Consider the following 13155-nt stretch of genomic DNA (forward strand, 5'->3'; position numbering starts at 1 on the left):
TGTAGATTGTCCCCTTTTTGAGGGGCAACTGTGGACCGCATATAACACCCTAATTAATAGCCAAGCATAGAAAATACTTGTATTTAAAAAGTCAATTGATTACTTTCTTCAAAGAGTTTATCTTTGCACTGCGATGCTAGATTTTTTATTAAGATATCGTATTATATTATGTTCACAGAAGAAAACGTTTAAAGGTCATGTCAAAGGGTCATTAAAAACGATTCAGTACCCGTAGTATAAGATTTTACGTCACACCAAACGTTGCTAGAATTCGAGAGTCGAAACACTTCTGCGTTATAGTAAACTGGATCTTAAGTATCTTGTTTTAAAGCTCAAGTTTGTCTACTCATCTACAGCCAGCGCTCCAAGCGGAAACCTTGCGAAATTAAAATCAGTGGCATTTTTTACTTTGATGTTATTGTGTTTCGACTCTCGAATTCTAGCGACGTTTGGCGAGACGTAAAATCTTATACTACGGGTACAGAGAGCGTAGGGATTAATAATACGTTTTTATATATCAAAGCCTAATACGGAAAATCTCTTATTAGAAGGCCTTTTAAATGAAATATGAATGCTAGGGATATACGGTAAGAAATTTATGACGTTTTATTTTTATAACGATCATATATTATTACTAGGTGATGCCTGCGACTTCGTCCGCGTATCTCCTTCTAAAGGTCAATATACATTGCTTTCTGTCGCGAAATGTAATTATTATTAGTACTGTCACCTGTCATCGTTTTTGCTCACCGAGTAGAAATCCTGTAGTCTCTGTTTTTGCTAGCGTTCTTCTGGTGACACCTTGTACCTATATACTTAGTTCAAAATGTTGGATGGTTAAAGGGACGAATGAAAGACGAGTACATGCGATCGAAATACGAATGTTGAATTTTGTTGAATTGTGTTGAAGTTTGAATTTTGTTCATGGACGGCGGTAATCACTTAACATCAGGTGACCCGCCTGCTCGTTTGCTCGCTCTCTCTATAAAAAAAACCGGCCAAGTGCGAGTCAGGCTCGCGCAATGAGGGTTCCGTACTACAGTCGTATTTTTTCGACATTTTGCACGATAATTCAAAGACTATGATGCATAAAAATAAATAAAAATCTGTTTTAGAATGTACAGGTGAAGACCTTTCATATGATACCCCACTTGATATAGTCACTCACTTCGAAAGTTGAAAGTACTAATTATTAGTTCATGACCACAATTTAATTTTTTTTGTGTAATCTAACCCTAAATTCACGGTTTTCAGATTTTTCCCCAAATGTCAGCTATAAGACCCACCTTCCTGCCAAATTACATGATTCTAGGTCAACGGGAAGTACCCTATAGGTTTCTTGACAGACGGACAGACAGACAGACAGACAACAAAGTGATCCTATAAGGGTTCCGTTTTTCCTTTTGAGGTACGGAACCCTAAAAATTGTTATCATGGCGGCATTCTATGAAAATTTCAACTCTAGGTATACTTACTCTGTAGGTACCTACTACTTCTTTAATAATAGGTAAGCATGTTATCATCAATCTATTTTAAATCATGTTTAACTTCGAAACGAGACGAAGTTCAAACATTATAGCCAATATTACTTCATTAACTATGCCGTAATAAACATTGTTTGGTTCACAAACAAAACTATATCAAACGCGATGTTCATTGTTCATATAACAAAGGCACTTTACATAAAGTCTATTCTCGTGTGTTAGGTAGATACTAGTTGTAATAAATTCTATCACCAATTAAAGTTAGCGGTAAATTTTAATAGGTATACCCCAAAAGCCCCCTAGAGCATCATTTAAAAAGTTGTAATACAAACTATTTCATATAATTTTTAACTAAGTAGCTGATACCCGCGACTTCATCCGCGTGGATTTACATTTCCAAAATCCCGCGGGAACTCTTTTATCTCCGGGATAAAAAGTAGCCTATGTGTGTGTGGATGTATAATCCAGGGTATAAACTCCATTCCAAATTTCATCCAAATCCGTTCAGCCGTCTTTGCGTGATTGTGTAACAAACATCCAAACATCCACACTTTCACATATCATAATATTATTAGGATTAGGATTAGGATATTATAAATGCGAAAGTGTGTTTGTTTGTTTGTTTGTCCTTCCTTTACATCCTAACTAAGCAACTAATCGACTTGATTTTTGGCATAGAGATAGTTGAAAGAACGAAGAGTAACGCAGGCTTTTTATCCAAGAAAATCTAAGAGTTCCCACAGGATTTTTAACCGACTTCAAAAAAAGGAGGAGGTTCTCAATTCGTCGGAATCTTTTTTTTTTTTTTTTTTTTTTTTTTTTTTATGTATGTGCCCCGATTACTCGAAAACGCCTAGACCGATTTTGAAAATTCTTTTTTTGTTTGAAAGGGTATACTTCAAAGTTGGTCCCATTTCAATTTGGTGAAGATCTGATGAACATCTTCGAAGATAGATACTGGAACTCCTCAACGGATAAGAGTAAATTGCTCGCGATCAGTGTAATAGCTTAGTAAACAGTAGACTTTTAACCAGTAATAGCATAATTCCATGGGGCCACTAAAAATTGTGAAATAAAAAATTTTTACAAAAAAAATAAAAACCGACTTCGTTACACAAACACTAAAAATTGAAAAATAATTTAATTTATTACCGAATATATTATGTATACAAGAGTTAATATAGTTCCATAATAATATTTTTTGGGGTCGGTGCTAATGAGGTGCCATGGTGGAGTCCCATAAAAATATGAAATCTAGACGATTCGCGAAAGCTAATTGGCACCGGCACCAAAAAGTATTATTATGGAACTATATTAACTCTTGTATACATAATATATTCGGTAATAAATTAAATTATTTTTCAATTTTTAGTGTTTGTGTAACGAAGTCGGTTTTTATTTTTTTTGTAATTTTTTTTTATTAAAAACCTAAAACAATGCGGACGTAGTCACGGGCATCAGCTAGTAAATAAAATATTTTTTAAAGTAAGTAATAACCCATCCTTAAAAACATTAAGCTCTAAAGTAGACTTCTTTAAAGTCAACGTTGCAATTTCAAATGCTTGCGTTTCAGAGAGGCATCTTTTCATAGTACAGCTTTTCTTTAGCTTTTAGTAGTTATTCGGAGTTCATAGAATTTTTCCTCAAAGAAAAATTTTAAAAGTACCAAGAACTTTTGAACTAGATTGAAGTCGTCGATATAAATGACAAGATATGCCAAAGCGAACAAAATTTTTCATGGTTTTGGAACCAAATAAATCAGCGCCACCTCTTAGATACTAATGAACGACCCGTTTGAAATCCAGACGTCACTGAGGTTGCATGGGTGCTAAAGCACCAATGAGTCGGTGCCATTTTGTTTGTTCAATGGCCCTGTCCATACGAAGTAATATTTTATAAGTCAATGATTGAAGTTCTTTTGCGAAATTGTTGACATTAATAATATTAAGTATACTCTTTAATGTTTGAAGACGTTTCTGGTTCAACGGAGTGAACAACTTAAACAAGCAAGCTCGATTTTCAGTTGAGTCAATTTTGGAAATTATATTCAAGGTTTATTTATTTAACTTGTATGCTTTGATAGAGTTAGTACTCGATAAAGCTAAAACGTCGAATTTTAGCTTTTTAACGTTCTGATTCCTATAGCCACAGTTAGAAAATCACAAATGCGAAACTGAGAAAGAAGTGTGTCAGTCTGTCTACTACCTTTTCACGGCCTTTTCTTGACAGACACGACAGACAGACAGACAACAAAGTAATCCTATAAGGGTTCCGTTTTTCCTTTTGAGGTACGCAACCCTGAAAAACTGGCCAAGTGCGACTCAGACTCGCACACTGAGGGTTCCGTACTACAATCGTATTTTATCGATATTTTGCACGATAAATCAAAAACTATTATGCCTAAAAATAAATAAAAATCTGTTTTAGAATGTTCAATTAAAGCCCTTACATATGATACCCCACTTGGTATAGTAATCCTACTTTGAATGTTGAAAATAGCAATATTTGTTTATGACCACAATTTAATTTTTTTTTGTATGGTGTAACCACAAATTCACGGTTTTCAGACTTTTCCCCGAATGTCAGCTATAAGACCTACCTATCTGCCAAATTTCATGATTCTAGGTCAACGGGAAGTACCCTGTAGGTTTCTTGACAGACAGACAGACAGACAGACAACACAGTGATCCTATAAGGGTTCCGTTTTTCCTTTTGAGGTACGGAACCATAAAAACAGTTCTCACTAGTTAAGATCAGTTAAGCATGATTCGTTTGTAAATGCGAAAGTGTTTATTGGTTTGTTGGTTAGTCCTTCAATCACGTCGCAACGGATCAACGTGATCTACTTTTTATTTCGGAAAATCAAAGAGTTCCCACGGGATTTTTGAAAACCTAATTCCACGCGGACGACGAGTATCGGTCTGTCTGTCTGTCCGTCTGTCTGTCTGTCTGCTAGCCTTTCACGGCCCATCCATTCAACCGATTTTGACGAAACTTGGTACAGCGACAGCTTGCATCCCGGGGAAGGACATAGGCTACTTTTTATCCCGGAAAATCAAAGCGTTCTTACGGGATTTTCAAAAACCTAAATCCACGCGGACGAAGTCGCGGGCATCATCTAGCAGTTATAATTAAATAGAAGATAAAAAAAATAGGTATACGTACCGAACCATTTCTAGTCCTCGATAGTGAAGGAATCACCTCTTTCTCCACCGCTGCAACGGCTAGCAAGGGAGCGAATATGGCAAAGGAGATGAGCCAGAGGGCCGCGAGGAGGCTGCAGGCTCCTCGTCTTGAGGGCATCCAGGGTTGTCGCAGAGACTGCGTGATGGCCAGGTACCGGTCCACTGACATGGCGGTTATTGTGAACACGCTGGATGCTACTGCCACCCCTGAAAATTAGCAATCATTGATCGATTAAAGCGGTGATATGACGTGGGCTTCCTGTTCGGGAGGCCAGGGGCACGTATAGTTTGCGACAGGTCGAGGTGGCAATCGAGGTATGAGGCGGGGGGACGCCCCGCACACCAGCGTCACTCGCGCTCGCCCGCACCGGGTTAGTGCGGGGGCTGTGCGGGTGTGCGGGGCGTTCCCTCCCCGATTACTTTTCGGAGCCATGTGCGTTTTAAGCAATTAAATATCACTTACTTTCACGGTGAAGAAAACCTGCAAGTCTGAGAGTTCTACTTAATGTTCTCAAAGGTGTGTGAAGTCTACCAAACATGCCAAGCGTGGTGGTTGACTATGACGGAACCCCTTCTCATTCTGAGAGAAAACCCGTGCTTAGTAGTGAGCCGACAAGTTGATCATGATGTTAATAATTATAATTAATTTAATTTACGACAGGGTATTTACCTATTCAAAAAAACGGCCAAGTGCGAGTCAGGCTCGCGCAATGAGGGTTCCGTACTACAGTCGTATTTTTTCGACATTTTGCACGATAATTCAAAAACTATGATGCATAAAAATAAATAAAAATCTGTTTTAGAATGCACAATGCAAAGTGATCCCATAAGGGTTCCGTTTTTCCTTTTGAGGTACGGAACCCTAAAAAGTATGGGAAAATTGTGAAATTATTTCCATCAAATGGAAGGATATTAACAACCTATTGTAAATTCGTTTAAAAATAATTGACTCAGCTATAAATTATTTAAGGAATTGATTAAGCATTTCGTTTTAAATGAAGACAAACTAAAAGTTCGGCGATTGAGTTTGTTCCCAGTTCGCGCCTGTAAATAATTGGCCTTTAAGGTATGATTCCGAACCACGCTGCACGCAGCAGCGCTGCCGCAACAGTGCTGTCACCATCTGTCACAGTCCTGTCGTGCCACTACTAATCCCCATACAATCTCTATAAGCTTATATGACACTAGCTTATGCTCGCGACTTCGTTCGCGTGGACTACACAAACTTCAAACCCCTATTTCACTCCCTTAGGGGTTGAATTTTCAAAAATCCTTTCTTAGCGGATGCCTACGTCATAATAGCTATCTGCATGCCAAATTTCAGCCCGATCCGTCCAGTAGTTTGAGCTGTGCGTTGATAGATCAGTCAGTCAGTCAGTCAGTCAGTCAGTCAGTCAGTCACCTTTTCCTTTTATATATTTAGATAGATTACATTCCGAGCTAGGCAGCAATGTCGCGGCAGCAATGTAGCGGAACATTGCTGCCTAGCTCGGAATGTAATGTCAAAATATAAGCTTATAGAGATTGTATGGGGACCAGCAGTGCCGCGACAGGACTGTGACAGCTGGCGACAGCACTGTTGCGGCAGCACTGCTGCGTGCAGCGTGGTACGGAATCATACATTTAATGGATCAGCGTCAATGCAATCTCTCTAATTAGATTGGACTAATTGGTCCAACTTTAATAATAAAGCTTAACTTTAATAATGGCCTCAATAGCTCAACCGGTAAAGGAGTGGACTGAAAATCGAAAGGTCGACGGTTCAAACCCCGCCCGTTGCACTATTGTCGTACCTACTCCTAGCACAAGCCTGACGCTTAGTTGGAGAGGAAAGGGGAATATTAGTCATTTAACATGGCTAAAAAAAAAAAAAAAGACATCGCCACCCGCAACTTTTTCAGGGGCTGGATTGCAACCTTATTATACATCGATGGCAATGGGCAGGGCACGTAGTTCAAAAAAACCCGCCGAGTGCGAGTCAGACACGCTCACCGAGGGTTCCGCACTACAGTAGAATTTTTTTCGACCTTTTGCGCGACAAATGAAAATTTTATATGCATAAAAATAAATAAAAATCAGTATTAGAATTTACAGGTAAAGCCCTTTCCTATAATACCCCACTTGATATCGTAATCTTACTTTGAAAGTTAAAAATATGTAAGTAGGTACTAATAATCACTATGTTCTTAAATAGGATTTTATTATTTTTTCTTGTGATGTAACTACAATTTCACGGTTTTCGTGTTTTTCCCTTTACGTGTGCTATAAGACCTACCTGATTGCTAAATTTCATGATTCTAGGTCAACGAAGAGATTGGGTTCCTTTTTAGGGTTCCCTACCTCAAAAGGAAAAACGGAACCCTTATAGGATCACTTTGTTGCCTGTCTGTCTGTCTGTCCATCCTTCCGTCCGTCCGTTCGAGAAAACTATATCAAGTGGGGTATCATAATAATATGAAAGGGTTATGCATCATAGTTTTTGAATTATAAAATACGATTGTAGTACGTAACCCTAATTGCGCGAGTCTGATTCGCACTTGGCCGGTTTTTTCGCTGGAAATACGGAACCCTAGAAACATAAAATCAACGTAAGCAAAGACCTTTTACTGTTAACAAAGACTGTTTGGATTGGGAAGCCCGCCCGGTACGAAGAGACTGTACAATTGTACATACTTAACAAATTGGAATTTCTTTCCGGACTATTTGAAATAAATTGTGAAGATTCCGGCGTACAAGATAAATGGTAGAGCAGTCTTACAGCCGAACTCAGAGTCGCTTAATTGCTACTTAAGTTTAGTTAAAACGAGACAGAGTTATATCTTTCACATAAATAAATCCTTCTCGTTTTAACTGAATCTTAAGTAACGATTAGCGACTCTGAGTGCGACTGTGGGACACTACATGGCTACATTTTTCTGAAGGTAAATTAAAATAAATCAATACCTTGATCTTGGTATCAGAATTGTTCGCTAGAAGATTTGGATATTTGGGTTGCGAAGCTGAAGTGGCAATGGGCAATGGGCAGGGCACATAGTTCGAAAAACCGATAGACATTGGGGTCCCAAGGCACACGAGTAGATATCAAGGTGTTGGAACGGCAACCTCGCACCGGAAAGTGCAGCGTTGGAAGACCTCCCATTAGGTGAACGGACGAGATCGGGCTCGCAGGGAGCCGTTGGATTGGAGCAGGCGGCGCGGCGCTGCGCAAGACCGTGGCGTGCCCCTACAAGAGGTCTTTGTCCAGCTGTGGACGTCTATCAGTAGTTGTTGTTGTTGATGATGATGATGATGATGATGATGATGATGATGATGATGATGGCGATGATGATGATGATGATGATGATGACGATGATGATGATGATGATGATGATGATGATGATGATGACGATGATGATGATGATGATGATGATGATGATGATGATGATGATGATGATGATGATGATGATGATGATGATGATGATGTTGATGATGATGATGATGATGATGATGATGATGATGACGATGATGATGATGATGATGATGATGATGAATGAAAGTTTACCTTGTAGGAAGTTGACAGTCTTGCACATGACCTCCCCGAAGTACCACAGCAGCGTGACGGACTTGGCGATCTGCACCGGCATGCAGAACAGCGTCACCAGCAGGTCCGCCACCGACAGGTTCACCAGGAAGATGTTTGTGACGCTGCAACAAAGGACATGACGTAATGTAGGCATGTTAAGATCCTAGTAAACATGGGCCCAACATGAGTAAAAGAAGGTTGGCCATGGGAAATGCTCCGCATGCCACCCGCGCTCCTCACCTGGTTTGCGCGGGGTCTGCACGGGTGTGCAGGGCGTTCCCTCCCCGATAGCCATCTCGACCTGTCGCGACTTTAAAAATCAATTACCAACTTACAACCTTAAAAATATAACAGGTAAGTCAGACTCACGCAACGAGGGTTCCGTACAACAGTCGTATTTTTTCGACATTTTGCACGATAATTCAAAACTATGATGCATAAAAATAAATTGTGTGATATAACCACAAATTCACGGTTTTCAGATTTTTCCCCTAAAGCCAGCTGTAAGACCTACCTACCTGCCAAATTTCATGATTCTAGGTCAACGGGAAGTACCCTGTAGGTTTCTTGACAGACAGACAGACAGACAACAAAGTGATCCTATAAGGCTTCCGTTTTCCCTTTTGAGGTACGGAACCCTAAAAAGGTGCAAAATGGTTACAAAATTTATTTGATAAAACAATAAATTGAGTCAGACGTAAAACTTTAGCTGTAGTTTTCGAATTGCGTATTTTGTGAAAGAACAAAAAAAACTAGAAAGACAAACGATGTGAGAAAACAATCAATAAAACGGTGAAAGGTTTGAATCCCATTTTCGTGCGATTCTGAGGTAATACGCCGTGAAATTGTAATCATTTATCTTTCACAGGGATTCACTATCTTCGTACATCGCACGCGAAAAGTCTTAGCACGTAAAGACGTGCTTAATGTGACGTGAACTAATGGTCTTATTCTCTGAACAAGGCCTCTCACTTACAACGTTGACACAGCGACGAAATTATAGTTTAACATAATAATATTATAGGTATGTAACAGCGATATAAAATATGCTCCACTATGTAGGGGGCATATGCTGACGCCAGCTTTTCACCAAGTTGGCTTTTATTGAAATGTAACTGGTGGACAAAAGTTGTCCCTCATCCGTTCCGTGCACTGGTCTTATTTGTATTTGTAATGTAACTTAAAATCAAAAGAATTAAATAACTGATTTCCTTGTGTAAACTATTGTGTTATTTCACCACGACCTTGGTAGACTAAAGAACTCGCGGTAATTTGTAGGCACCCTTAAACTGGACTAGCTCATCTCCTAAACACTAGATGCGGCGATTCATAGTAACAACATGTTCCAACGAAAATCAGTGTGCCCTCTTGTCAATCGTAATCCACTTTAGAAGCAGCCCATTTCTACGAACATAAATAAGTTAGAATAGACTATAGGTACTATACCTACTCAAATAATATAATAGTAATAATTAAGAGTTATCGCACAAGTCTAAAGCGGATCACGATTAACAGTACAGGTGTATGGACACGGATGTTCTTAGGAACATGAGGTTACAATGAAGCGTCGCATCTAGTGGGACATTTGTATCGCGGATTATCAGTGTTTAATTACATTAAGCAAGATTAAAGTAGTGTTATTTTCATCTTTCAAAATACTTTAAGGTGCAAGTGAGGTTCAACTAAAAACTAGCGCTGCAGTTTGCTGGTACCAAAAAAATACCTACCTATCTAAATAATTATGATTCAACGACGAGCTGTACGACGAACGTTGCGTCTCAGAGAATAACACTAGGTACTTGATATTTTTCAATTTAGACATGTTGTTTTAGATGAAACTTTACCCATCGTATCTGGATAAGCTTTTAGCAAATTACTGTTTGTTTGTTCATTATAATGTTGCGTTCATTATACTGTACACACACTCATTACGTGTGAACTTGTGTGGGTCATTAGCATTTTCTTAAGCCTCTACTTACTTGGGAACTGTTTAGATAATTGGGTATTTAGCATGGAGGCTGCTTCGACATATTTGGAGTAGAGGCTGCGTGCGTGCTGGATTCTCAGGGTGGAGTGCTCAGTAGGGATGGCGGCGGATGAGCCAGTGAAGGAAGACACAGCCGGAGGGCCCAAAAAAAACTATTACTTTATAATTACTTTATTAAAATAAAATTAAAACTAATTTACAATACTAAATTTTGGATTTAATGCTACGCGATGTAACAAAAGAATCAGAATGAATTTTGGACGTTTACAATAATTAAAGAAAACTCCAATTTGGGTCGCAATGTCGCAATAGCTGACGCTGCCACTCGTGTCTCTAGCAATATCGTAGAGTCAGCGCTCCACTTAGGGCTATGCGATATAGAGTCAGCGCTTCACCTAGAGCTATGCGATATAACTAGCCCCTAGCGGGCCAACGGCGGCGCCCGAGCCCCGTAGTGGGCCTTGACGTCAGGTGGCAACCGGCCGTAAAACACAAGTCAACTACAATATTTATCATGAAGAAGACGCGAACAAGCGAACTACATGGCACCGCATGATAAAAAAATCCGACCTCGCGTAACGGGATAAGGCGAGGACAAAGAAGAAGAATAATATAAGGTCCTTGAACTCGTCAAAATAATAAATCTCCAGTAGTCAAATTAGTCCACGCCCAGTAAGTTTCAGTTTTCGATCTATGCTCTAGGGCGAATTTTCCGTTTCGGCGGTCAAAGAATGGGCATGGCTGAATGAAATTTTCAATTACACGAACTATTACAGTCTTTGTACCTCTAAAAGCATTGATACACGATTCTTCGTTTTAGGGTTCCGTAGCCGAATGGCAACAAACGGAACCCTTATAGATTCTTCATGTCTGTCTGTCCGTCCGTCCGTATGTCACAGCCACTTTTTTCCGAAACTATAAGAGCTATACTGTTGAAACTTGGTAAGTAGATGTATTCTGTGAACCGTATTAAGATTTTCACACAAAAATATAAAAAAACCATAATTTTGGGGTTCCCCATTCTTAGAACTGAAACTCATTTTTTTTTTTCATCAAACCCATACGTGTGTGGTATCTATATGGATAGGTCTTCAAAAATAATATTGAGGTTTTTAATATCATTTTTTTCTAAACTGAATAGTTTGCGCGAGAGACACATCCAAAGTGGTAAAATGTGTGCCCCCCCCCCCCCCCCCCCCCCCCTCCCTGTAACTTCTAAAATAAGAGAATGATAAAACTAAAAAAAAACCTATGATGTAAATTACCATGCAAACTTCCACCGAAAATTAATTTGAACGAGATCTAGTAAGTAGTTTTTGATTTATCGTGCAAAATGTCGATAACCCTCAGTGCGCGAATCCGATTCGCACTTGGCCGGTTTTTTAGTTTCCCATTTCTACAACCTATTGGTTAATCTACTTAATTAATCCATACTAATATCATAAATGCGAAAGTATGTCTGTCTGTCTGTCTGTCTGTCTGCTAGCCTTTCACGGCCCATCTATTCAACCGATTTTGACGAAATTTGGTACAGAATACAGATATAGCTTGCATCCCGAGGAAGGACATAGACTACTTTTTAAAATCAAAGAGTTCCCACAGGATTTTTAAAAACCTAAATCCACGCGGACGAAGTCGCGGGCATCAGCTAGTGTACAATAGAGGTAGGTACACGCGTTCTTCTCAAAATCAATTTTTTTTTATTCATATACAAGTTAGCCCATGACTGCAATCTCACCTGGTGGTAAGTGATGATGCAGTCTAAGATAGAAGCGGGCTAACCTGGAAGGGGTATGGCAGTCTTTATTAGACCCAACCAGTTATACTAGGAGTAGGTACGACAATAGTGCAACAGGTGGGATTTGAACCGGCGACCTTTCGGTTTTCAGTCCGCTCCTTTAACCGTCGAGCTATCGAGGCTCTAAATTATAAGATAGTATAAGGAAATCGTAATAAGTAATTACGCTGTCTCGTTTATTTTCTTATGTTTTTGAAATACCTTTTTCTTTTGTTTACAAATAATAACACGCGAAAAGGAAATGGAAATATTGCTAATTGCCTCTCCACTTACACGATTGTTTGAGGAACGGTGGAAATGAAGGATATACGTAATATTTGATATTTCTTGTGAAAATAATACTTGATAGGTCCTTTTGTTTTCCTCCAACAATAGACATCTTTCCTGAAATCAAAATGCCGAAAATACGATGAAACGCTTCGAGAAAAAGTAGGTACGTAGTGCCCGTTCTTTAGTTTGGCTCGTCTTGGCGGGAGCACTGCCGTGCCCCCTGATATATAAAAAGAAAAGGTGACTGACTTACTGATCTATCAACGCACAGCTCAAACTACTGAACGGATCGGACTGAAATTTGGCATGCAGATAGCTATTATGACGTAGGCATCCGCTAAGAAAGGATTTTTGAAAATTCAACCCCTGAGGGGGTGAAATAGGGGTATTTGTCTAGTCCACGCGAACGAAGTCGCGAGCATAAGCCAGTTCGTTATATAAAACAATGTAGTATTATAAAACTTGGTTTGAAATGAAGTGCATCCAACTAGGTAGGTATTTATATATTATATATATAAGAGTGGAATTTACTTATTAAATACTTACTCTTTTGAACGTTTAAAAATATTTTTCTAAACAGACGAGTCAAGTATTTACAAAATTAAATTACTCGCATTGAATACGAAAAGCTAACGAAAAATTGCTTTCATACGTTTTTATGTAAAATAAAAGCACGCTGAATGTTTTCACTGAAAAATTCTCAAATACCGTAGCTTTTTTATGTAATGAAGCAAAGGAGAGCTTCGAAGATTCAATTCAAGTAAATGTGCAGATTGAGGAATTTTAGGGTTACGTGCCCGAAGGGTGCCAACGCCTCCGCTGTCCGTTCGTCCGTCCGTCCATCCGTCTGTAAGCGGGCTGTACTTATC

General features: G+C 39.2%; 1 protein-coding gene and 1 long non-coding RNA gene across 3 annotated transcripts in view; one reads left to right on the top strand and one right to left on the bottom strand.

The window, feature by feature from the left end:
• Positions 1-13155, top strand: part of LOC138402373 (uncharacterized) — a 404494-nt gene that overhangs the window by 225063 nt on the left and 166276 nt on the right. The gene's annotated exons all lie outside the window — the stretch shown is intronic.
• Positions 1-13155, bottom strand: part of LOC117982133 (neuropeptide FF receptor 1-like) — a 57698-nt gene that overhangs the window by 7300 nt on the left and 37243 nt on the right. For both annotated transcript variants that reach the window (XM_069498642.1, XM_069498643.1), the window contains exons 2-3: positions 8211-8353; positions 4650-4876 (exon numbers count right to left, since the gene is read on the bottom strand). In XM_069498642.1, the coding sequence (XP_069354743.1) occupies positions 4650-4876; positions 8211-8353 (370 nt within the window). The remainder of the gene's footprint in view (positions 1-4649; positions 4877-8210; positions 8354-13155) is intronic.

The sequence above is a fragment of the Maniola hyperantus genome, chromosome 5, assembly GCF_902806685.2.
Source record: "Maniola hyperantus chromosome 5, iAphHyp1.2, whole genome shotgun sequence".
NCBI lineage: Eukaryota > Metazoa > Arthropoda > Insecta > Lepidoptera > Nymphalidae > Maniola > Maniola hyperantus.